This window comes from Rhinopithecus roxellana, chromosome 1 (assembly GCF_007565055.1).
Source record: "Rhinopithecus roxellana isolate Shanxi Qingling chromosome 1, ASM756505v1, whole genome shotgun sequence".
Taxonomy (NCBI): Eukaryota; Metazoa; Chordata; class Mammalia; order Primates; family Cercopithecidae; genus Rhinopithecus; species Rhinopithecus roxellana.
The window spans coordinates 90702180-90727172 of NC_044549.1; the positions used below are offsets into that span (position 1 = coordinate 90702180).

General features: G+C 42.1%; 1 protein-coding gene and 1 non-coding gene across 3 annotated transcripts in view; both read left to right on the forward strand.

The window, feature by feature from the left end:
* The window catches only part of LOC104667145 (FA complementation group D2), a 75743-nt gene that overhangs the window by 2417 nt on the left and 48333 nt on the right, over positions 1–24993 (forward strand). For both annotated transcript variants that reach the window (XM_030927639.1, XM_030927635.1), the window contains exons 2-16: positions 187–283; positions 4724–4864; positions 6369–6436; positions 6595–6698; positions 7084–7144; positions 8839–8891; positions 12459–12537; positions 12916–13040; positions 14731–14818; positions 15679–15783; positions 16188–16288; positions 16634–16742; positions 16974–17009; positions 22365–22508; positions 23704–23838. In XM_030927639.1, coding sequence (XP_030783499.1) covers positions 199–283; positions 4724–4864; positions 6369–6436; positions 6595–6698; positions 7084–7144; positions 8839–8891; positions 12459–12537; positions 12916–13040; positions 14731–14818; positions 15679–15783; positions 16188–16288; positions 16634–16742; positions 16974–17009; positions 22365–22508; positions 23704–23838 — 1434 coding nt within the window. In that variant the 5' untranslated portion in view covers positions 187–198. The remainder of the gene's footprint in view (positions 1–186; positions 284–4723; positions 4865–6368; positions 6437–6594; positions 6699–7083; positions 7145–8838; positions 8892–12458; positions 12538–12915; positions 13041–14730; positions 14819–15678; positions 15784–16187; positions 16289–16633; positions 16743–16973; positions 17010–22364; positions 22509–23703; positions 23839–24993) is intronic.
* On the forward strand, positions 10409–10510 carry LOC115892120. Its single transcript, XR_004052013.1, has one exon. It is a non-coding gene; the product is annotated as a U6 spliceosomal RNA (small nuclear RNA).

Here is a 24993-nt window from a genome sequence, read left to right on the forward strand (position 1 = left end):
CTTGAAAGGAAGGTAGTATTGGCTAGATGTGAGTTGAAATTTGCTTAACACCTAGATTTAGATAGCATTAATATGGAGATGTGAGCCCCTCTGATTTTGGATAGAGCAGTTTTCTTTGAACAATAGCTTTAACTTCTCAGAATTTATCTTCTAGAGGGTAACTTCTGTTTCCCGATTTTGCTCTAGGAAGTAATTTAAATGCACAAGACATTGGTCAAAATGGTTTCCAAAAGAAGACTGTCAAAATCTGAGGATAAAGAGAGCCTGACCGAAGATGCCTCCAGTAAGTATCTAGTCATTTGTTGCTTTATTTCCTGTAGCAATGTATGAGGCATGTGAGAGATATAAAGTTCCTGCTTTTCAAGTGCTGAGAATCTTCAAAGTGTAATGGATAGAGCGCACAGAATTAAGGGAGAAATATCAGATTTAGGACTGAATTTTTGCCTCGAATTCTGCATATAACTTTGAGCATGCCCACACCCTCTGGGCCTCAGTTTCCACATCCATAAGAGGAATTAGTGTTAGACTTTTCTGCTATACATCATTTAGGTGTTGAGACACAAAGATATAACAGTCGCTACCCTTAAAAAACTTTATGTTCTTTCTTACTCTCTTGGAAAAAAATATTATGATCTAGACACATGCTATGTTAGTGATGTGAAAGGAAAGCTATATCAAAGCAAGCACACCAGAGGCAAAGAAACAGTGCAGACTCTGCCCATATGAGAAATGGTTGACAAAGATCCCAAGAGTTCCGGATATAAGGAGTTATGGCTGGATGCTATCGCTCACATCTGTAATCCAAGCACTTTGAGGGGCTAAGGTGAGAGGATCACTTAAAGCTAGGAGTTCAAGACCAGCATGGGTAACATAGCGAGACTCCATCTCTACAAAAAATTTTTTTAATTAGCTGGGCGTGGTGTTGTGCGCCTGTGGTCCTAGCTACTGAGGAGGCTGAAGTGGGAGGATCACTTGAACTCAGAAAGCGGAGGGTGCAGTGAGTCAATAATAGCACCACTGCACTCCAGCCTAGGCGACAGAGCGAGAGAGACCGTGTCTCAAAAAGGGAGCGGGGGATGGGGAGGTTGATAGTTCATTTATTGCACTCATTTCCTCTGTTAAAGTAGTTCTAACTTGATTTGTGTTGGTTTGTTTTTATTTTACTAGGTTTTTAGGGAACAGGTGGTGTTTGGTTACATAAACAAATTATTTAGCGGTGATTTCTGAAATTTTGTTGCACCTATCACCTGAAGAGTGTATAGTGTCCCCAATGTGTAGTTTTTCAATCCCTAACCCCGCTTCCACCCTTTATCTCGAGTCCCCAAAGTCCATGGTATCGTTCTTGTTGTTGTTGTTTGAGACGGAGTCTCACTCTGTTGCCCAGGCTGGAGTGCAGTGGGACAATCTCAGCTCACTGCAAACTCCACCTCCTAGGTTCAAGTGATTCTCCAGCCTCAGTCTCCCAGTAGCTGGGATTACAGGTGCCAGCCACCACACCAGGTCGATTTTTTTTGTATCTTTAGTAGAGATGGGGTTTCACCATGTTGGCCAGAGGGGGAGTCTGGAACTCCTGACCTAAAGTGATCTGTCCACGTCGGCCACCCAAAGTGCTTGGATTACAGGCTTGAGCCACCATGCCTGGCCCATTATATAATTTTTTTTTTTTTTTTTTTGAGATGGAGTTTGGCTCTTGTTGCCCAGTCTGAAATGCAATGGCATGATCTTGGTTCACTGCAACCTCTGCCTCCCGGGTTCAAGCGATTCTCCTGCCTCAGCCTCCCAAGTAGCTGGGATTACATGTGCATGCCACCATGCCTGGCTAAATTTTTGTATTTTTAGTAGAGAAGGGGTTTCACCATGTTAGTCAGGCTGGTCTCAAACGCCTGACCTCCGGTAATCCACCCACCTCAGCCTCCCAAAGTGCTGGCATTTCAGGTGTGAGCCACCAGGCCCGGCCCATTATGTCATTCTTAATGCCTTTGCCTCCTCATAGCTTAGCTTCTACTAACTTGTGGATTGAAGAGTTATTTCTTACTAGGTTATTGGAATTTAAGTCTGATTCTTGGTCAATTCAACCGAAATAGATGAAAATGCTTGCTGAACAGCAATTATAATGATAAAAATTGCAAGTCCAAAACCATATTAGGAATAGGCTTGATTTAGAAACGGAAACTGTGGGCCAGGCACGGTGGCTCACGCCTGTAATCCCTGCACTTTGGGAGGCCAAGGCAGGCAGATCACCTGAGGTCAGGAGTTCGAGACCACCCTGGCCAACATAGCAAAACCCCATCTCTACTAAAAATACAAAAATTAGCTGGGTGTGGGATCACGCACCTGTAATCTCAGGTACTTGGGAGGCTGAGACAGGAGAATTGCTTGAACCCAGGAGGTGGAGGTTGCAGTGAGCTGAGATCATGCCACTGCACTTCAACCAGGGCAGCAGAGCAAAACTCTTATCTCAAAAAAAAAAAAAAAAAAAAAAAAAAGGAAGTTGTGAAGCTCCAATAGTCGATTAGTAATGGGATTATAGAATTAGAATGTAGAGAAATTGGTAGAAAATTTGAAACTGAAGAGGAATAATATAGGAAATTACTGAAAGTAAATGTTATACTTTGGAAATACTGTTCTCCAAAAGAGAAGAGACTTCTGAATTAAGTTTATTAGAAGGGATTTGGGTTCTCTTGGTCAGTAACGAACAAACTGAATCTTTCATTCTGGTTATGTTTTACATTTCATTCAGGAAGGTAGTGGTCTTTCATTCTGATTAAGGCTTTATTACAAAGAGGGAGAGGAGGCTGGGCGTGGTGGCTCACACCTGTAATCCCAGCACTTTGGGAGGCCGAGGCGGGCAGATCACGACGTCAGGAGATCAAGACCACACTGGCTAACATGGTGAAACCCCGTCTCTACTAAAAATACAAAAAATTAGCCGAGCTGGTGGCGGGCGCCTGTAGTCCCAGCTACCGGGAGGCTGAGGCAGGAGAATGGCGTGAACCCGGGAGGCGGAGCTTGCAGTGAGCTAAGATCACACCACTGCACTCCAGCCTGGGCGACAGAGCGAGACTCTGTCTCAAAAAAAAAAAAAGAAAAGAAAAGGGATTGGAATTGAAGAAGGAAAAAACAGAATGGCATCATTAAGGGAGAAGAGTAAATTTTAAACTTGGCTTTGTTTGTTTCTTGTCTCTTGTTTCTTTTTATGGATAGAAAACCTTGGGATTAAACCTATCTGAGCTTTGTAGTCAAAGATATGATACGGGAGAAACTTCCCCATTCTGTCTACCCTTTATTCAGATCATTGAGTCTCAAATTTGGTGTGTATCAGGATTATTATCTGAAGACTGTAAAAAGTTCAGACTCTTAGGTCCCATTCCCAAGATTTTGACTCAGTAACTCTGGTATATGGCATGGAATATGCCTTTTTCTTTTTTTTTTTTGAGACGGAGTCTCACTCTGTTGCCCATGCTAGAGTGCAGTGGCGTGATCTGGGCTCACTGCAACCTCTCCCTCCGGGGTTCAAGTGATTCTCCTGCTTCAGCCTCCTGAGTAGCTGCTATTACAGGTGTGCACCACCACAGCAACTAATTTTGTATTAGTAGAGATGGGGTTTTACCACGTTAGCCAGGCTGGCCTTGAACTCCTGACCTCAGGTGATCAGCCTGCCTCGACCTCCCAAAGTACTGGGATTACAGGCGTGAGCCACCATGCTTGGTCGGGATATGCATTTTATTTTATTTTATTTATTTTATTTTATTTTTTTCTGAGACGGAGTTCTGCTCTATCGCCTAGGCTGGAGTGCAGTGGCGTGATCTTGGCTCACTGCAAACTCCACTTCCCAGGTTCACGCCATTCTCCTGCCTCAGCCTCCCGAGTGGCTGGGACTGCAGGTGGCTGCCACCATGCCCGGCTAATTTTTTTTGGTATTTTTAGTAGAGATGGAGTTTCACCATGTTAGCCAGGATGGTGTCGATCTCCTGACCTCGTGATCTGCCCACCTCAGCCTCCCAAAATGCTGGGATTACAGGTGTGAGCCACCGTGCCCAGCCGGGAATATGCATTTTAATAAGCTTCCCAGGGATTCCAGTACAGTGGTTTGCAGGCAATAGCTTGAGAGACACTGGCTAGTTTAGTATTTGGATGGAAAACATTTCCATGGGTTATTCTTGTTAGGCACTTGTTTGTTTGAATTTATTTTTTTAGAGATGGGGATTTCACTCTGTCACCCAGGCTGGAGTGCAGTGGCACTGTCATAGCTCACTATATAGCCTCAACCTCCTGGGCTCAAGTTATTCTTCCGCCTTAGCCTCTGAAGTAGCTGGGACTATAGGTGGGCGTCACCTCACCTAACTAGTGTGTGTGTGTATGTGTGGAGATAGGGGGGTCTCGCTTTGTTGCCCGGGCTGGTCTTGAACTCCTGGCTCAAGTGATCCTCCTGCCTCGGCCTCCTAAATTGCTGGGATTACCACGTGAGCCACCTTACCTGGCCAGAAATGGCACATTTTGAATTCTTCAAATGAAAACTCAGTAGTTGAAAATAATTCTGTTTGTTTGTTTGTTTGTTTTGGAAGCCACTATTGCTGAAGATAGTTTATTTCACTACAGCATCAATCCTAGTATAATTTTTAAGGAACACATCAGTTTTCCTCTCAGGATTATTATTCCTGGGTTTAAGTTTTAATTTTTCCTTTACTATTTGCCATATTCTTGAAAATTTTTCTATTTTCAGAAACCAGGAAGCAACCACTTTCCAAAAAGACAAAGAAATCTCATATTGCTAATGAAGTTGAAGAAAATGACAGCATCTTTGTAAAGCTTCTTAAGATATCAGGAATTATTCTTAAAACAGGAGAGAATCAGAATCAACTAGGTAATATTTTAATCTAATTTTATTCTGTGGGTTTAATGAAATAGCTCAGGACTGAATCATGGGTTTTCTAAATAGAGAGGCAATGAAGATTAGAAATGAGAGGGCCATCCATCTTGAGACAAAGTTGAAATTGCTTTTTAGAAAATGGTACAGTCAGGCCGGGCACGGTGGCTCACGTTTATAATCCCAGCACTTTGGGAGGCTCGAGGCAGGCGGATTACCTGAGCTCAGGAGACCAGCCTGGGCAAAACGGTGGAACCTCGTCTCTACTAAAATACAAAAAATTAGCCAGGCGTGGCGGCGTGGGCCTGTAGTCCCAGCTGCTCAGGCGCCTGAGGCAGGAGAATTGCTTGAACCTGGGAGGCGGAGGTTGCAGTGAGTTGAGATCGCACCACTGCACTCCAGCCTGGGTGACAAGAGTGAGACTCCATTTCCAAAAAAAAAAGGAAAAAGAAAATGGTACAGTCTTTGGTCCTCATTACTACGTGTTAAGTAAAGCATTTCTCATTCTTTTATTAGAAAAAATATTATGTATTATTTCTTTTGTGTTTGCTTATGAAAAAATAAATATCCAGAAAGCAGCTATATCAGTGTCAGAATAATTTCAGAAGAAAATGTATAAAGCCATGTAAGATTCTGTTTTTGGGGAACAGATTATTCCGTCTTGCTAAGGTTATGGCAGGTCTTTTTTAGAACACTTAGTGGCTATCTGCTATCAAAGCTAAGTCTGTTTTTTTTTTTTTCTTTTGAGATGGAGTCTCCTTGCTCTGTCGCCCAGGCTGGAGTGCAGTGGCGTGATCTCGGCTCACTGAAAGCTCTGCCTCCCGGGTTCATGCCATTCTCCTGCCTCAGCCTCCCGAGTAGCTGGGACTATAGGCGCCCGCCACCACGCCCGGCTAATTTTTTGTATTTTTAGTAGAGACGGTGTTTCACCATGTTGGCCAGACTGGTCTCAAACTCCTGACCTCAAGCAATCCGCCCGCCTCAGCCTCCCAAAGTGCTGGGATTACAGGCGTGAGCCACCGCGCCCAGCCAAAGCTAAGTCTGTTATGTGGGTTTAGATATAACCCCATGACTCTGGGCTGGGCGAGGTGGTTCACGCATGTAATCCCAGCACTTGGGAGGCTGAGGAGGGCAGATCATGAGGTCAGGAGATCGAGACCATCCTGGCTAACACAGTGAAACCCTGTCTCCACCAAAAATACAAAACAAAACAAAACCAAAAAACATGCCTGTAGTCCCAGCTACTTGGGAGGCTGAGGCAGGAGAATCACTTGAACCTGGGAGGCGGAGGTTCCAGTGAGCCGAGATCACCCCACTGCACTCCAGCCTAGGTGACAGAGCAAAACTCCATCTCAAAAAAAAAAAAAAAAGATTTGGCTCTGAAATTAGGTTGAAAATATTTTTATTGGTTTCGTCAGGCAAGAAAGCAAAAAACTTGGGTTTTTAGAGAAGGAAAACTGTGGTAGGAGACTGGTGACCAGCTCTTCTTTTTTCTGCATAGCTGTGGACCAAATAGCTTTCCAAAAGAAGCTCTTTCAGACCCTGAGGAGACACCCTTCCTATCCCAAAGTATGTATTTTTCCCCTGGTATTTTTGCTTGTGCCAGCATAACTCTAGAATTTGGAATTTAAGGACACTGGTATAAAGTTGAGTGGGCTAAAATGATTTTTAACAGCAAATATTAAACTAAAAATTTTATTCTTTTTTATTTTTTAAATCTCCTTAAGATAATAGAAGAATTTGTTAGTGGTCTGGAGTCTTACATTGAGGATGAAGACAGTTTCAGGAACTGCCTTTTGTCTTGTGAGCGTCTGCAGGATGAGGAAGCCAGGTGTGGAGAGGAGGCATGGAATCTTGCTGAAAGTCAGTCTGTTCCGCTAATTGCGTGGGGCTGGGGAGGGAGAGCGCAGTTGTTTGAAATTTCATTTTTGGTGTAGGCTGTCTTCTTCAGAATTTAAACTAACTTTAAAATTCCTAAGCTTGTGGTTATAAGCCTAACAATCAGTGTTTTCTAGAATGTGTTTCACCTGTGTTGACAGAATTTCAAATCTCTACCTATCCCTTGCAAAGAGCCATCTGCTCATTTCTGTGTTTCTTGTCTAACAGGGTAGTTCCTCTTTAAAGATTATGTATTTAACCAATTTTATTGGGAAAAAATGATAAAAGTGTTAAAACAAGGAAAGCAAAGTGGAAAACAGATTTCTTTTTTTTTACAGTATGGGTGCATCTTATTCTAAGAGTCTCATCAAACTGCTTCTGGGGATTGACATACTACAGGTAAGACTGTCACTTTTTCTGTGAACATTTGATGGATGAGGTTTGTGGTGTATGCTCAAGTCTAAATAGCAGGAACACAGGATAGAGTAGGGTTAATTGGAGAATTTGGGTTTGTAACAGCTTTAGCACAGCCCTGTTGCTGTGATGGGTTTGGTAAGGTAACGTCTGTGTTTTAAAACTGTGCTTATTAGCCTAATACATCTGGCAGTCCCATTTATTCTCTCTGCATCTGATTCCCGTTCTTAAAGCTACATCCTGTGTATCTCTGAGTACCTGGTAATCTTTTTTTTTTTTTTTTTTTTGAGACGGAGTCCCACTCTGTTGTCCAGGCTGGAGTGCAGTGGCGCGATCTCAGCTCACTTCAAGCTCCACCTCCTGGGTTCACGCCATTCTCCTGCCTCAGCCTCTCGAGTTGCTGGGACTACAGGCGCCCACCACCGCGCCCAGCTAATTTTTGTATTTTTAGTAGAGATGGAGTTTCACCGTGGTCTCGATCTCCTGACCTCATGATCCGCCCTCCTCGGCCTCCCAAAGTGCTGGGATTATAGGCATGAGCCACCGCGCCCAGCCAATATCTTGTAATCTTTATCATATTCGTATCTCCATCATCTCCCATTTAGCTTTTTAGATGCTTATGTATCTTAATTTTGTCCTTTTCCTTCTCTTCTTCTCTTTTAATATATTAAATAGACAATACATTGATATAATTTAAATATTTCAAGTTATACAAATGTATATGGAACAGAACACTTCCCTCCATCCCGTTCTCCATTTTTCCTCTTCTCCCCTACTGCTAATCTTTTCACACTCTTAAACTCTTCCTTTTCACTGGAAATCGTGAAGATAATTAGTTATTTTCAGTCTAAGAGCTCCCTTGTTCCTCTGGAGAGCTCCCATTGCAACCTCTTTGATAACCTTTTAAAGTCTGCATTTCGTGGATTAACCGTCATTGTTTTTAATAATATTTTGATTATGTGATTATTTTAACTTTGTCTTGATAATCATTTTCAGTTTTTCACAATAGCAAATCTGTGTATTCCAATAGTAATTCCAATTCTTTTTTTTTTTTTTTTTTTTTTTTTTTTGAGACGGAGTCTCGCTCTGTCGCCCAGGCTGGAGTGCAGTGGCCGGATCTCAGCTCACTGCAAGCTCCGCCTCCCGGGTCCACGCCATTCTCCTGCCTCAGCCTCCCAAGTAGCTGGGACTACAGGCGCCCGCCACCTCGCCCGGCTAGTTTTTGTATTTTTTAGTAGAGACGGGGTTTCACCGTGTTAGCCAGGATGGTCTCGATCTCCTGACCTCGTGATCCGCCCGTCTCGGCCTCCCAAAGTGCTGGGATTACAGGCTTGAGCCACCGCGCCCGGCCAGTAATTCCAATTCTAAAAATGAAGACATATTCATGTGGATATCTTTGTAATAAGATATCAACTTTAACAAAGTGTTTATTCCCGGAGCTCTGGTTGGAAAGAGAATTACACATTTCTTTTGTGTGTGTGTGTGTGTGTGTTTGTGTGTGTCAGAGTCTCCTCTGTCACCCAGGCTGGAGTGGAGTGGTGCAATCTCGTCTCACTGCAATCTCTGCCTCCCGCAGTTTCAAGTGATTCTCGTGCCTCAGCCTCCCAAGTAGCTGGGATTATACATTTCTGTTGTGTATTTTGAGATAATCTCCTAACTCCCTGTGTCTTCTTTTTTAGCCTGCCATTATCAAAACCTTATTTGAGAAGTTGCCAGAATATTTTTTTGAAAAGTAAGTGGAGTTATGGAATGTTCGAAGTACCCCGGTGTTACTTAAGTTTCTCTCTGAAAAGGTTACTCTGAAAACTATTGGTTTCTCTGAAAGTCATATTTATCGTGATGCTTCTTAAGTGACTACTAAAATTTTACTGGAGTGTCTTTGAAGTTTCATCTATTAATATGATTTTGTAAAAATAGGTAGGATTACAATAAAAGTAACTATTGGCTTGATGCGGTGGCTCACACCTGTAATCCCAACAGTTTGGGAAGCCGAGGCAGGAGGATTGCTTGAGTCCAGGACTTCAAGACCAGCCTGGGCAATGTAGTGAGACCTTGTCTGTATTTAAAAACAGTATTTTCTTTTTTTTTTTTAAATGTCTGTTGCTTATGCTCAGGGATAATCCCTAGTAGAAGGATACACAATATACTGGTAACAGTAGTTGTTTCCAAAGAGGGTAGCCAGTTGGTTGCAATCAGGTATTCTCTGAATACTTTTCTTTACCTTTTTAATTTTGTAGTGTATGTTAAGACAGGGTCTCACTCTGTCGCCTAGGCTGGAGTGCCATAGTACGATCACAGCTCACTGCGGCATCAACCACCTAGGCTTAAGTGATTCTCACACCTCAGCCCCATGAGTGCCTGGGACTACAGGTGCGTGCCACCCGGTCCAGCTAATTTTCATGTTTTTTTGGTAGAGATGGGGTTTTGCCATGTTGCCCAGGCTGGTCTCAAAACTTCTAGGCTCAAGTGATCAACCTGCCTGAACCTCTCCAACTATTGGAATGTGGCCCTACCTGTTTTTTTTTAATTAGTATGTTAAAAAAGAAATGAACGGCCTAATAGAAAAGTTCATTTGGTTGTGAACAGACAGTTTACAAAGAATAAATGCAAGAACATCAAATATTTAAAAGTTCAATTTTGTTAGCAAAGTCACAAATTTAAAACACTATATCAAAATAGTAAATAATAACTATTAAACAGTAAAATAAAGGCATTTTTTCCTACTCTCACAGGGTATCCTTGTTGAGTGTGGTGAATAGGCATGCTTGTGCATTGCTAGTGAGCATATAAATTAGTTCAGGCATTGAGTCTGAAGAGCAATAGATTGTGTCAAAAACCTTAGATTTTGCATACCCTTTAGTCCTAATGTCATGTCTCCTAATTTATCCTAGGATAATAACTGTGAATGAAAATGAAATAATATTGGCCAGGCGTGGTGGCTCATGCCTGTAATCCCAGCACTTTGGGAGGCTGAGGCGGGCGGATCACAAGGTCAGGAGTTCGAGACGAGCCTGGCCAATATGGTGAAACCCCGTCTCTATTAAAAATACAACAAAAAATTAGCCGGGAGTGGTGGCGGGCACCTGTAGTCCCAGCTACTTGGGGGGCTGAGACAGGAGAATCGCTTGAACCCGGGAGGCAGAGGTTGTAGTGAGCCGAGATTGGGCCACTGCACTCCAGCCTGGGAGACAGAGCGAGACTCCGTCTTAAAAAAAAAAAAAAAAAAGAAAATGAAATAATATTAGTGTAGTGCTTGCTTTGGCAGTACATGTACTGAAATTGAACAATACAGAGATTAGCTGGCCCCTTTGCAAGGGTGATATCCAAATTTGTGAGGTGTTCCATATATTGAAAAAGATTACTCTTTAAAATAAATGTGAATAATTGAGATGTTCAAAAAATAGGAATATTATGTGCACATTAATAACTGTAAAAAGAACTAGTTAATATCATGCGTTAATTGAAAAAAACAAACCCAGGTTACACATAGCATTTATATTAGGTTGGTGCAAAAGTAATTGCGGTTTTTGCAATACATAGTTCAGTCCAGTATTTTGTTTAAAAAAGAAGATACACACATATACATATGCATGTTAATAGTGTACATTTCTGGAATGACAGGATTATAGTCATTTTTATGTTCTCCTTTTTAATTTTTTCAGAGTCCTGATACAGTAATAAGTTTAAAGGTTTATTTATTTTGAGACAGAGTCTTACTCTGTCGCCAGGCTGGAGTATGGTGGTGCGATCTTGCTCACTACAACCTGTGCCTCCTGGGTTCAAGTGATTCTCCTGCCTCAGCCCCCCGAGTAGCTGGGATTACAGGTGTGCACCACCATACCCAGCTAATTTTTTGGTATTTTTGGTAGATATGGGGTTTCACCATGTTGGCCAGGCTGTCCTCGAACTCCTGACCTCAAGTGATCTGCCTGCCTCAGCCCCACAAAGTGCAGGGATTACAGGAGTGAGCCACTGCACCCACTGAAGGTTTTTCTAATTTGTTTCAGCTAAATGTCTCATGCTGGATACCTTACATCCTGGCTTGTCTTTTTCAGTTAAGACTAGCTGCAATGGCTGGGCGCGGTGGCTCAAGCCTGTAATCCTAGCACTTTGGGAGGCCGAGACGGGTGGATCACAAGGTCAGGAGATCGAGACCATCCTGGCGAGACCATCCTGGCTAACACGGTGAAACCCCGTCTCTACTAAAAAATACAAAAAACTAGCCGGGCGAGGGTGGCGGGCGCCTGTAGTCCCAGCTACTCGGGAGGCTGAGGCAGGAGAATGGCGTAAACTCGGGAGGCGGAGCTTGTAGTGAGTTGAGATCCAGCCACTGCACTCCAGCCTGGGTGACAGAGCGAGACTCCATCTCAAAAAAAAAAAAAAAAAAAAAGACTGGCTGCAATAACAAGGACCATGCTGTCAAGGAGATGGAAGTGGTCCAAAACTTTAGATGTAGGAGGCTTGAAGGAAGGCAGAAACTATCATTTTTGGAAAAATGATAATTGAGCCAACATTTCTTTATTTATAAATGGTTTTTAGTACTTCTATGAGTATAATCTAATTTGACTTTCTGTGTTCCCTTAGAAATATATGCTTGTCTTTTTTTTTTTTTTTTTTTTGAGACAGAGTCTTGGCTCTGTCACCCAGGCTGGAGTGCAGTGGCCGGATCTCAGCTCACTGCAACCTCCACCTCCTGGGTTCAAGTGATTCTCCTGACTCAGCCTCCCGAGTAGCTGGGATTACAGGTACCCACCGTCATGCCCAGCTGATTTTTGTATTTTTAGTAGAGACAGGGTTTCACCGTGTTGGCCAGGCTGGTCTTGAACTCCTGGCCTCATGTGATCTGCCCACCTTGGCCGCCCAAAGTGCTGGGATTACAGGCATGAGCCACCACACCCAACTTATGCTTGCCTTTTTAAGCACTTACTTCATTGATGTTATTAGTGTCTTACCTTTTAAAAATATTTGTCATATTCGGTTTTTAAGATTTATTAATGTTATCTTTTTAAAAATTATTATTAAGAGATGCTGTCTAGCCCTGTCATCCCTTTTCTCTAAACCCTCCCGGATGTAGCCACTATTCATATTTAGCATACTTTCTAGACATTTTTCTCAACATACATAAGCATATATCTCCTGCATATTGGGTATCACTTGTGTGTCTAGTACAGTGCCAAATGCATAGTAGGTGTTCAGTAAATGTTAATGGAATGGCTAAAATATTTTGTGCAGTATTAATGCTTGCTGTTATTTTGGCCAGGAAGGCTAAGTTCCCTGTCTTCTCTTCCTAACATTTTAGCAAGACCAATGATGAAATCAACATACCTCGACTCATTGTTAGTCAACTAAAGTGGCTTGACAGAGTTGTGGATGGCAAGGTAGGCTTACGGACTTTATCGCTTGAATTTAAAGAGTATGTTTCTCATATCTTTTGGAAGTTGTATTTTTTTTTTTCTCTTTCTAAATAGAAAATTCATACTTTTCCATCCATCCATCCATCCATTAGCTTTTTCCAGTTTTCATCATTTGAGAATCATAGATACTTCACCCTTTAAATTTCATCAGAAAAGTTTAAATACGAAGAGTAGGTATCATTTATTAAATAAATTAAATATTTGGGAAGATTCTTTTTCAAAGTACAGAGATAAATAACTATGTTTATCTCTCAAATAATTTCAGTTCTGCATTTCACAAGTAGGTAGTGTTTCTTTATTCTGGGTAATGTGCTGCAGTTCTAATAGTGTCCTCTACTGCAGGACCTCACCGCCAAGATCATGCAACTGATCAGTATTGCTCCAGAGAATCTGCAGCATGACATCATCACCAGCCTACCTGAGATCCTAGGGGATTCCCAGCACGCTGATGTGGGGAAAGAACTCAGGTGGATAAGCACTCTGTCACCATCTAAGTGAGGCTCAACTGTGGGGGCTTTATCATTGCAGTATGCAAAAAGCAGTAGTAATGTGGTCTCTTGTATGGGATTTGACTTAAAAAAAAAAAAAGGTATATATTTGAACAGGTCCACGTACTTTCTTCTTCTTTTGAGACGGAGTCTCGCTCTGTCGCCCAGGCTGGAGTGCAGTGGTGCGATCTCAGCTCATTGCAACCTCCACCTCCTGGGTTCATGCCATTCTCCTGCCTCAGCCTCCCGAGTAGCTGGGACTACAGGCGCCTGCCACCACGCCCGGCTAATTTTTTTGTATTTTTAGTAGAGACAGGGTTTCACCGTGTTAGCCTGGATGGTCTCGATATCCTGACCTTGTGATCCACCTGTCTCAGCCTCCCAAAGTGCTGGGATTACAAGTGTGAGCCACTGTGCCCGGCCCCACATACTTTCTTTTAAATGGTATACCTGTTATGAGCGTGAAGTCTGGCTTAGGATTAGGTATCTAAATTTGGCCAATGGAGAAGTTGACCATGATCCCTTAGTTTCATTAACATGTTCTTCAGGGCGTCCTTAACCCTGACTGCACATTAAAATCATTTGTGGAGCCTATTAGACATCTACCTTCTTTGGGTTCCTAGGTGATTCATTCTAATGCACAACCTTGCATCAGACCCTTTGCAGAGACCCATTGCTTGCTGTCATTCATTTGAAAAATAGTAATTGGTAGGGCAGTATTGGAGAAGGGGTGAACAATATCCCTAGATAATAAAGTTTCTGTCATAATGCAACTTTTTATCGTACTAGAAGCGTTTTTTAAAACTTCAGTTTGTGATACTTCTTTTGTGTAGTTGTGTGCACAGCTACTTCCAAAACGTCCAATGATTTCTTGCCTTTGTCCTTTTGAGCAGGATGCTCCCTATGGGCAAAGCACTATGCCACCCACTTTACCTGCCTGATGCCAGCTCATCTCCTTTTGTATAGTCTTCTTTTAGCATCTGTCACTGTGACTCATGCCTTTAATCCCAGCATGTTGGGCTGCTGAGGTGGGTGGGTCGCTTGAGCCCGGGAGTTCAAGACCAGCTTGGGCAACATGGTGAAAAGCCGTCTCTCCAAAAAATACAAAAATTAGCTGGATGTGGTGGTACGACCTATAATTCTAGCTACTCAGGAGGCTGAGATGGGAGGATCAATTGAGAATGGAAGGTTGAAGCTACAGTGAACTGTGATCACGCCACTGTACTCAAGCCTGGGCATCAGAGTAAGACCCTGTCTCAAAAAGCAAAAAAAAAAAAAACAATCTATTACTGTTCTCACAACGTTGTGCTCCTGTAGCACCATGCACATGTGTTTCTCATACTTATCACATTTCATTGTAAATGTTTTGTGTTTTCTTTTTCCTTTTTGCGGGGAAGGATATGTACCAAACTAAATAGTGGTGTTCTCTGGGTAGTGGGGATTGTGATGGAAGGCTTGCTTCTACCTTTATTATTGGAATTTTTATAATGAGCATGTATTATTTTTTGCAGTCAAAACAATTTTTAAAGAAACATACTATAAACGGTAATTTAATGGAACTAAGTATGTCCTTTCTTTTCATACTGTAATGAATGATTTTCTCAAGTCATTGTCTGCCCAGCTCTGTTCAAACCATTACACAACTTTTTTGTTTTTCTGCCATTCACAGTGACCTACTGATAGAGAATACTTCACTCACTGTCCCAATCCTGGATGTCCTTTCGAGCCTCCGACTTGACCCAAACTTCCTATTGAAGGTAGGAAAGACTCAGCTTTCCAGAAACTGAGCCAGCTTTCCAACCTCCCGGAACAAGTGTTACTCAGTCATTGCCTTGGGAGTAATGAATATTTCATTTTGAAACCATAGTGAATCACATTTGATACTTTTTTTCCCCCCACCTCAATGAGTTTCAGATGCTATTCTATGATAGAATCACAGGTCTGTTGTTTTTTTGGTTTTTGTTTTTGTTTTGTTTGTTTTTGAGACGGAGTCTTGCTCTGTCACCCAGGCTGGAGTGCAGTGGCGCAATCTCCGCTCACTGCAACCTCTGCCTCCCAGTTTCAAGTAGTTCCCTGACTCGGCCTCCCAAGTAGCTGGGGTTACAGGCGCCTGCCACCACGCCTGGTTAATTTTTGTATTTTTAGTAGAGACTGGGTTTCACCATATTGTCCAGGCTGGTCTTGAACTTTTGACCTTGTTTTCCACCCACCTCGGCCTCCCAAAGTGCTGGGATTACAGGCTTGAGCCACTGTGCCGGCCCACAGGTCTGTTTTTAAGCAGTAAGTTTTGAGTGGAAATCTGTATTGTCTGAATCATACCTGCTTCCCATAGGAATAATACTTTTTATGCCTTACTGTAGCCAGTTGAGAATTTTGGCTCTGAATGTAAGATAATAGCTCTGTTTCACATTTATTGCCCATCTGTTTTTGACAAAGCTGTGGTATTGACAACTAAAATTCTAATTTGGAGAAAAATCTAAAATTTTTTTTCCCCTAAATTATAAGTGGGAAAATGGAGTAAGAGAAGTGATTTTTTTCTAATGTTACCTAAAAGTTCAGTACAAAGTTGAGGTAGTGACATTAAAATTTATTAAGTTTTTGTGCTTTTAATTTTTAGGTTCGCCAGTTGGTGATGAGTAAGTTGTCATCTATTAGATTGGAGGATTTACCTGTGATAATAAAGTTCATTCTTCATTCTGTAACAGCCATGGATGCACTTGAGGTATGCTCTTATGTCCCGTCACACCTAGATAAAGCAACTTAAGTTAATAAGTGCGAATTGCTCTTCTCTGTCCCCAGACTGAGAATACTAACTAATCCGGATAGCATTCAGAGGAGAGAATGGAGCTATTCAACAGATTCATTGATCTATATAAGCTGCTATGAGTTACATTTACTCTTTCTGTGTAGTACCTCACAGAATTCTGGGTATGACGTTTTATGGTTTTGGGTATGACGTTCTATGACATTGCATTAACTATTCTCCCAACTCTATTTTTCAAAATGTCCAACATTTAAAATTTTTTCTTCCTCAGTCTTTCAGGAGATTGTCATGGTTGAGAGACTGGACTGTGCCTACCCATTATGAATAAGCAGAAAACCATAGCTAATACTTACTTTCTGCAGGTAATTTCTGAGCTTCGGGAGAAGTTGGATCTGCAACATTGTGTTTTGCCATCACGGTTACAGGCTTCTCAAGTAAAGTTGAAAAGTAAAGGACGAGCAAGGTAAAGAGGTCATCCTCACATAGGATGTCACAATTTTCTGACATCCCACAGTCAGAGTTAGAGCTTAATACTTACAATTACAAATAATGGTACTATTATGACATTTATATCTAGTATTGTATAGTGTTTCAAATTACATATATGTATGTGATTATGTATGTGTTTATATGTTTTCTTAGCCATTCAGATCAATTCCAGACAGACTACAGTGCAAATTTATTAGCCATCTTATACATGAGGTTGTCATTTGCTCCAGGGTACATGGCTACTAAGCAGGAACTCAGATCTTGTAAGTTCTTTTCTGGTAGGTAGAACAGTAATTTGTTTCCTCTCTGCTACTTGTAGTTCCTCAGGAAATCAAGAAAGCAGCGATCAGAGCTGTGTTATTCTCCTCTTTGATGTAATAAAGTCAGCTATTAGATATGAGAAAACCATTTCAGAAGCCTGGATTAAGGTGAGATCTTTGGAACTTTGATTATCAAGGAGGAAATGAGTGGCAATTAGTGACAGATGTATAACTGAGGTAGCTTGAACTAAAAATCTCAAAAATTCAAGTGGAAATGATAGCTCATGGTTGCCATATGGACACATTGACTCTTGGATGACATAACAGGGCTTGCTGAGTAAGGTGAAACGTGTTTTGCTAATGTGTCGTAATATTTTTGTGACTCTCCTGTTTTTGCAGGCAATTGAAAACACTGCCTCAGTGTCTGAACACAAGGTAATGTTCATGTACTATGCATTTTCAGTATTGCAGACTTAAAAGTAATGACGTTGGCTAGCTTGCCTTCCCGCTTTCTTTCTTTCCCCTCCCTCCAGTCACTCTTTTTTTCTCTTCTCTAGTTGCTCTAATAAACATTAGCTGTCTGGGGAAGATAATCTGAGGGGGCGACCGGCCAGGTAGCCTGCCTCTATTCACTCTGGCTATAAAATAAGCCTACAGTATCCGTAAGGGGAAATACTAACAGTGTAACTAAGCACGTCAAGATGCAGTCAGAGAAGCCAAGTCCCCACTGATGAGATGAAGAAAATAACCACCTGAGTCTCAGGTCCCTGTATCTGCCTAATTGCCCTTCCTTCCACCCAGCACCACTGTCAAGATAATGGCATTCCATGTTTTACTTTACTTTGCCCATGTAGACCTGACTGGAGTAAATCAGTCTGTCCACTGTCAAGGCAATGGTACTGGATCTTATGTCTCTATTCTAGAATTACCTTCCATCAGAAAGCCAGATGGTTGGCTGGGCACTGTGGCTCACGCCTATAATCTCAGCACTTTGGGAGGCTGAGGCAGGCAGATGATCTGAGGTCAGGAGTTTGAGACCAGCCTGGCCAATGTAGCGAAACCCTGTCTCTAAAAAAAACGAAAAAAATAAAAAATTAGCCTGGCCTGGTGTGTCACACCACTGCACTCCAGCCTGGGCAACAGTGCAAGACTCCATCTCAAAAAAAAAAAAAGCCAGATGATTGAGTTCCTTAGGTTTTGATTGGTTGCCTTTAAAGATTTTTCTTTGGTTGGAATCTGTTTTGTGGGATTTTTGTTAGTTGTGTTAGCCAATTTTTGGATGACTATCTTAAAAACTTTCATGATGCTGAATAAAGCAATGAAAATTCAGAATTTTTTCTGGTGAAAAATATCAAAGTACTCCAACACACTATTTTTGGTTTTGGATAAACATAAATTTACCACTGTGGCTGCCTGCATTCCTATTTTTACATATTTGTAATCATTGTATAAATATAATTTCTATTCTTATTTTTTTCTTTACATTTTTTCTCCTGTCATAAATATTTCAAGTGTCTGCTTTGTCTTCATTGTTATCTTTTATGACTGTATTCTGGTCTAATAACTCAATTTTGGTGTCCTCAGGAGTGGGTCAATCAGTTAAGAGAAGCAGTAAAATTTGTTTTGTTTTTTCTTGTTTGTCCTGATTTCCTTTTTAACTGTTTTTTTTTTTTTTTTTTTTTTCCTGGAAGCATAGACTCAAGTTGCCCTGAATACACTCCCAATGTTTTCTCTTTTTTTTGTCTTGTTTTGTTTTTCAAGAGACTGTCTTGCTCTGTCACCCAAGCTGGAGTGCGGTGGTAGCATCATAGCTCACTGCAGCCTCAAACTCCTGGGTTCAAGTGATCCTCCCACCTCCATCTTCGGAGTAGCTGGGACTACAGGCAAGCACCACCAGGCCTGGCTAATTGTTTTATTTATTTATTATTTTTATTTTTATTTTTTTTGAGATGATATTTTGCTTTTTTGCCCAGGCTAGAGTGATGTGGCACAATCTCAGCTCACTGCAACCTCCGCCCCCTGGGTTTAAGCAGTTCTCCTGCCTCAGCCTCCCTAGTAGCTGGGATTATAGGTGCCCGCCACCACGCCCAGCTAATTTTTGCATTTTTAGTAGAGACGGGATTTCACCATGTCTGCCAGGCTGGTCTCAAACTCCTGACCTCAGGTGATCTGCCCACCTCGACCGCCCAAAGTGCTGGGATTACAGGTGTGACCCAACATGCCAGGCCAATTTTTTTATTTTTTATGTAGATGAGGTCTTGCTGTGTTGCCCAGACTAGTCTGAAATTTTTTTTTTTTTTTTTTTTTTTTTTTCTGAAATGAAGTCTCACTCTGTCGCCCAGGCTGGAGTGCAGTGGCGTGGCCTGGCTAATTTTTTTTTTGTATTTTTAGTAGAGACAGGGTTTCACCGTGTTAGCCAGGATGGTCTCGATCTCCTGACCTCGTGATCTGCCCGCCTCAGCCTGCCAAAGTGCTGGGATTACAGGCATGAGCCACTGCACCTGGCCTGGTCTCAAATTGTTAGCTTCAAGTGATCCTCCTGCTTGGGCCTCCCAAAGTACTGGGATTATAGGCATGAGCCACTGCTCCCAGTCCTCAAATTTTTCTTTTTTAAACTTAGGTAAACAAGCTAATTGTGGAGAAAAACCCACAAGGAAACTACAGATGTAAAATATACAGTTTTTCTCCACTCTCTGTCCCATTCCTCAGGGATAATCATCCTTCCAAATTTTTTCTCTTCATATACAAGCTGTAATTGCGTGGAAGTACAGGTATACTCTTATGTTTATATATTATTTTTACAAAAGCAGAATCTTAACTATGATTATGGGTGGTGGTGGTGTTTAAAGAGACAGGGTCTCACTCTGTCACCAGGCTGGAGTGCAGTGGCATAATCATAGCTTACTGTTGCCTCAACCTCCTGGGCTCGTGAGCCTCCCTCCTCAGCCTCTCAAAGCAGTGGGATTATAGGCATGAGCCACCATGCCCAGCCGGATTATCCTTTTGCAGGTTGCTGTTTTTTCCGCTTCATATCAGGAATGTCTTTTCTCTGTCAAAAAATATAGTATGGCTTAGCAGTCCCTAACCTTTTTGGCACCAGGGACTGGTTTCATGGAAGAGAGTTTTTTCACAGACTGTGTCAGGGCATGATTTCAGGATGAAACAGTTCCACCTTAGATCATCAGGCACAATTTAGATTCTCATAAGGAATGTGCAGCCTAGATCCTGTGCATGTGCAGTTCACAATAGGGTTCACACTCCCATGAGAATCTAATGCTGCTGCTATTTTGACAGGAGAAGGATCTCAGGTGGTAATGCCCACTTGACCACCCCTCACCTCCTGCTGTGCACTTGGTTCCTAGCAGACCACAGACTCTGTGGTCCAGGGGTTGCAGACCCCTGGTCTAGGTTATTCTTTTTGTTTGTTAATTTTTTAATTAAAAAAAATTTTTTTTAAGATAGAGCTTTGCTCTGTCACTTAGGCTGGAGTGCAGTGGCATAATTTTGGCTCACTGTAACCTCCACCTCCCGGGTATAAGTGATTCACTTGCCACAGCTTCCCGAGTAGCTGGGATTACAGGCACCTGCCACCATGACTGACTAATTTTTTTGTGAGTATTTTTGGTAGAGATGGGGTTTCACCACGTTGGCCAGGCTAGTCTCAAACTCCTGACCTCAGGTAATCTGCCCACCTCGGCTTCCCAAAGTGCTGGGATTACAGGCATGAGCCACCACACCCTGCATGGCTTATTCTTTTTGATGACTGTAATATTCCAAAAATTAAAATAACTCCATCATAATGTATTGAATCTTTCCTGTATTGATGGCATTTATAGTCTTTCCAACTTTTTTTTTTTTTTTTTTTTTTGAGACGGAGTCTCGCTCTGTCGCCCGGGCTGGAGTGCAGTGGCCGAATCTCAGCTCACTGCAAGCTCCGCCTCCCGGGTTTACGCCATTCTCCTGCCTCAGCCTCCCGAGTAACTGGGACTACAGGCGCCCACCACCTCGCCCGGCTAGTTTTTTGTATTTTTTTAGTAGAGATGGGGTTTCACCATGTTAGCCAGGATGGTCTCGATCTCCTGACCTCGTGATCCGCCCGTCTCGGCCTCCCAAAGTGCTGGGATTACAGGCTTGAGCCACCGCGCCCGGCCCCAACTTTTTTTTTTGAGACGGAGTCTGGCTCTGTCGCCCAGGCTGGGGTGCAGTGGCCGGATCTCAGCTCACTGCAAGCTCTGCCTCCCGGGTTTTCGTCATTCTCCTGCCACAGCCTCTCCAGTAGCTGGGACTACAGGCGCCCGCCACCTTGCCCAGCTATTTTTTTGTATTTTTTAGTAGAGATGGGGTTTCACAGTGTTAGCCAGGATGGTCTCGATCTCCTGACCTAGTGATCCGCCCGTCTCGGCCTCGCAAAGTGCTGGGATTACAGGCTTGAGCCACCGCGCCCGGCCGTCTTTCCAACTTTTTACAAAGTAATTTTCCTTTTTTTTTTTTTTTTTTTGAGACAGTCTTGCTCTGTCACCCAGGCTCGAGTACAGTGGCTCAATCTTGGCTCACTGCAACCTCTGGTACCCGGGTTCAAGCAATTCTCCTGCCTCAGCTTCCCAACTAGCTGGGATTACAGGTGCATGCCACCTTGCCTGGCTAAGTTTTGTATTTTTAGTAGAGACGGAGTTTCAGCATCTTGGCCAGGCTGGTCTTGAACTCCTGACCTCATGATCCACCTGTCTCGGCCTCCCAAATTGCTGGGATTACAGGCGTGAGCCACCTCGCCTGGCCTAGTAATTTTCCTAGTAATAGTGAAAATACATACTGTAGTTGGCAACAAATACACACTGGAGTTGGCAAGTGATTGAATCTTTCTTTTAATAAATGTCAAAATGTTCAGAGTTACATCTGTAAGAATATCACTTTCATGTATATTGCTCTGTATTCTTTTTTTTTTTTTTTTTTTTTCTTTTTGAGACAGAGTCTCACTCTGTCACCCAGGCTGGAGTGCAGTGGCGCCATCTTGGCTCACTGCAAGCTCCACCTTCTGGGTTCACGCCATTCTCCTGCCTCAGCCTCCCCAGCAGCTGGGACTACAGGCGCATGCTGCCACACCCGGCTAATTTTTTGTGTTTTTAGTAGAGATGGGGTTTCACCGTGTTAGCCAGGATGGTCTCGATCTCCTGACCTTGTGATCCGCCCGCCTTGGCCTCCCAAGGTGCTGGGTTTACAGGCGTGAGCCACCATGCCTGGCCTGCTCTGTATTTTTTTTTTTTTTTTTTTTTTTTTTTTTTTTTTTTTTGAGACGGAGTCTCGCTCTGCCCTCAGGCTGGAGTGCAGTGGAGCGATCTCGGCTCACTGCAAGCTCCGCCTCCCGGGTTCACACCATTCACCTGCCTCAGCCTCCCGAGTAGCTGGGACTACAGGCGCCCGCCGCTACGCCCGGCTAATTTTTTTGTATTTTTAGTAGAGATGGGGTTTCACTGTGTTAGCCAGGATGGTCTCGATCTCCTGACCTCGTGATCTACCCACCTCGGCCTCCCAAAGTGCTGGGATTATAGGCGTGAGCCACCGCGCCCGGCCTCTGTATTCTTAAGAGGTACCAGTGGTTAATAGTTGTGGCACTTTATTTCTCTGAAAAATATTTCTGGGTTTTGTGAAAAGTGTAGATACTCACAGGGGAGTGTGTGGAACAAATGAGCATTATCCATTCTGTCTTTTAACGGGAAAAAGCTGCTGTTTCATTGTAGCGAATGTACTGTTTTGTTAACTGTTTTTCTATTATTGCGTATTTATTGACATTAGGTGTTTGACCTGGTGATGCTTTTCATCATCTATAGCACCAATACTCAGACAAAGAAGTACATTGAAAGGGTGCTAAGAAATAAGATTCGATCAGGCTACATTCAAGAACAGCTGCTCCAGAGTACATTCTCTGTTCATTACTTAGTAAGTGTCAGAGACTATTGATCTTTAATCTAAAATGGAAAGCTTTACAGCTCCCATGTAAAATTTCATCTTTTCAGTCCATTGTTCAAACCCATTGAGATTTTTGAATTTTGTTTTTGCATTAATTATTTTAATTGTCTATCTCAATGCAGTTTGCAACTTTGACAAACTGACCTTCCGTATCCTATTTAAGTAGCTTACAAAAACCTTGAGGGGCAAAGGACCAGCCTGTAGAAACTAGTAGAAATGTAAATATGAACCTATTTGAACTGTCACTCTTTGGCCATTCAAAACTGTGAAATTTAGGTGATAATTCCTCTGGAAATGTAAATTATTCAAAGTGGAATTTTATAAGCTGGGAATAGTGTTTTGCCAGCTGAACATTTGGGGTATTAACAGTATAGAACTTAGAAAACTGGATGGGCCAGTTGTTTGGGGTTTGGGTTAGGAGCTAATGAGAATACCTCATTGGGTCTTAAATTTTACATTTAGATATAGATTTAGTAGTTGTATTGTTTTATCTTGCAGTTCTCTCTGTGTTTATTTCTGCCAGTTGTATATGTTTTGGGCTGTAATTTTCTAGACACAGAAACCATATGTAATTTTTCATTGTATTTTCCCCAATAAAGCATTATACCCAGCTGAGTACTAAATATAAGGTTTTTAAAACTTACGATATCAATAAGGAAGCTATGTTTTTTAACTGGTTATTTAGTCTGGGTCTATTAATGTCTATGTATATTACATTATTGGTAGGGTATGATCACTTCTCTTCTTGATCTTCTTTTAAAAAAAATCAGTTTAGTTAGCATTGAACCTTATAGACCAACTTCAAATTATAAGCAAGGTGGAACATCCCTGGGGGGGTAGTGTGATTGCATGGGGAAACTGGGATTTGGAAGATCTGGCCTCCAATCCCAAATTGAGCAGATATGAATGTTCTATTAGCCTTATAATTTAACTTCTTTAAGCTTAAAGGTCAATTATTACCCAAACGTGGAATCCCATTGATGCTGAGAGTAATCTCGGAATGGTGAAGGATTATTTTTGTGTAAAGCAAAGATTAAGATTTCCTAAGTTAAAATGAGAGTTAGGAAGGAGAAGTCTGACATTCCAAAAGGATAAGTTAACTCTTAGCTTGTATACTAACTGCTTCTTATAGCTCCTTTTGTCTCTCTACTCTTCCCCACTCAAGGTTCTTAAGGATATGTGTTCATCCGTTCTGTCTCTGGCTCAGAGTTTGCTTCACTCTCTAGACCAGAGTATAATTTCATTTGGCAGTCTCCTATACAAATATGCATTTAAGTTTTTTGATACGTACTGCCAGCAGGTATGTTGAAACATTTATTTTGGCAAGGAGGGAACAGGGGAAGGGAAAATAATCTGATGTTTATTTCTTGTTGGTTGGAACTTACTGAAGGGGAAGGAACTCTGAACTGGGTCTCAGGAAAGCTCAATTCTACTCCCAGCCTTGATGAAATTAAGAGACTTGACTGGTGGATCTAACTCTGTGTTCTGAGCTCTAAAATTCTGTCTGAAATTAAGATCCAGATCTATTTCAAAACATGAGACACTTTTTTTGTTTTGTTTTGTTTTGAGACAGTTTTGCTCTTCATGTCCAGGCTGGAGTGCAGTGGCATGATCTCGGCTCACTGCAACTTTTGCCTCCCAGGTTCAAGCGATTCTCCTGTCTCAGCCTCCTGAGTAGCTGTGATTAAAGGCAAACACCACCACAACTGGCTAATTTTTTGTATTTTTAGTAGAGACAGGGTTTCACCATGTTGGCCAGGTTAGTCTCGAACTCCTGACCTCAGGTGATCCGCCTGCCTCGGCCTCTCAAAGTGCTGGGATTACAGGCATGAGCCATCGGGCCCAGCCAAGACACATTTTAATAGCATATATCCAGAGAGGAGGGACTGTATTTGTGGAAAATGTTTATGAAAGCAAGTAAAGAACAGTGTCTTATTTTGTATTTTTACATATATTCTTCCTATTATTGACAATGTTAAAACACATTTGAATGGAAATTTTAAAATGAAGATTTGTAAAAAAATTTTAAACATTTAAAGTAGAGCAGTAGTTGCAGCTGACATGAGGTAGCTGCTTCAGTTGAGAATATAATTCTGTTATGACTATTACACAGTGACAGTATAAAGGGAGAATGGCATCTAAGACATTTTTGAACCTTCTTAATGTCTTAGAGACACTATCATGATCCATGTTTGCTTGGAAACATGCAAGTCTAGCCAGTACTATATAAAGAAAGCCTTTAAAGCTTTTAATCCTTGAGTGCCATCGTTTTGAGAAATTTCAACTGATCTTGTACAACCTCAACTTAAAGGGTAAAATTTAACCCATGTGGGAACAAGAAAGAGGAAAACTATGCCAAGGAGCAAAATCAGGAGGGCTTAGGTAGTGCTCACCGATAAAATATGGGAAATAGGTCAAGATGGGATGGTAAAGTTACGCTGGCATATTCCTAAAT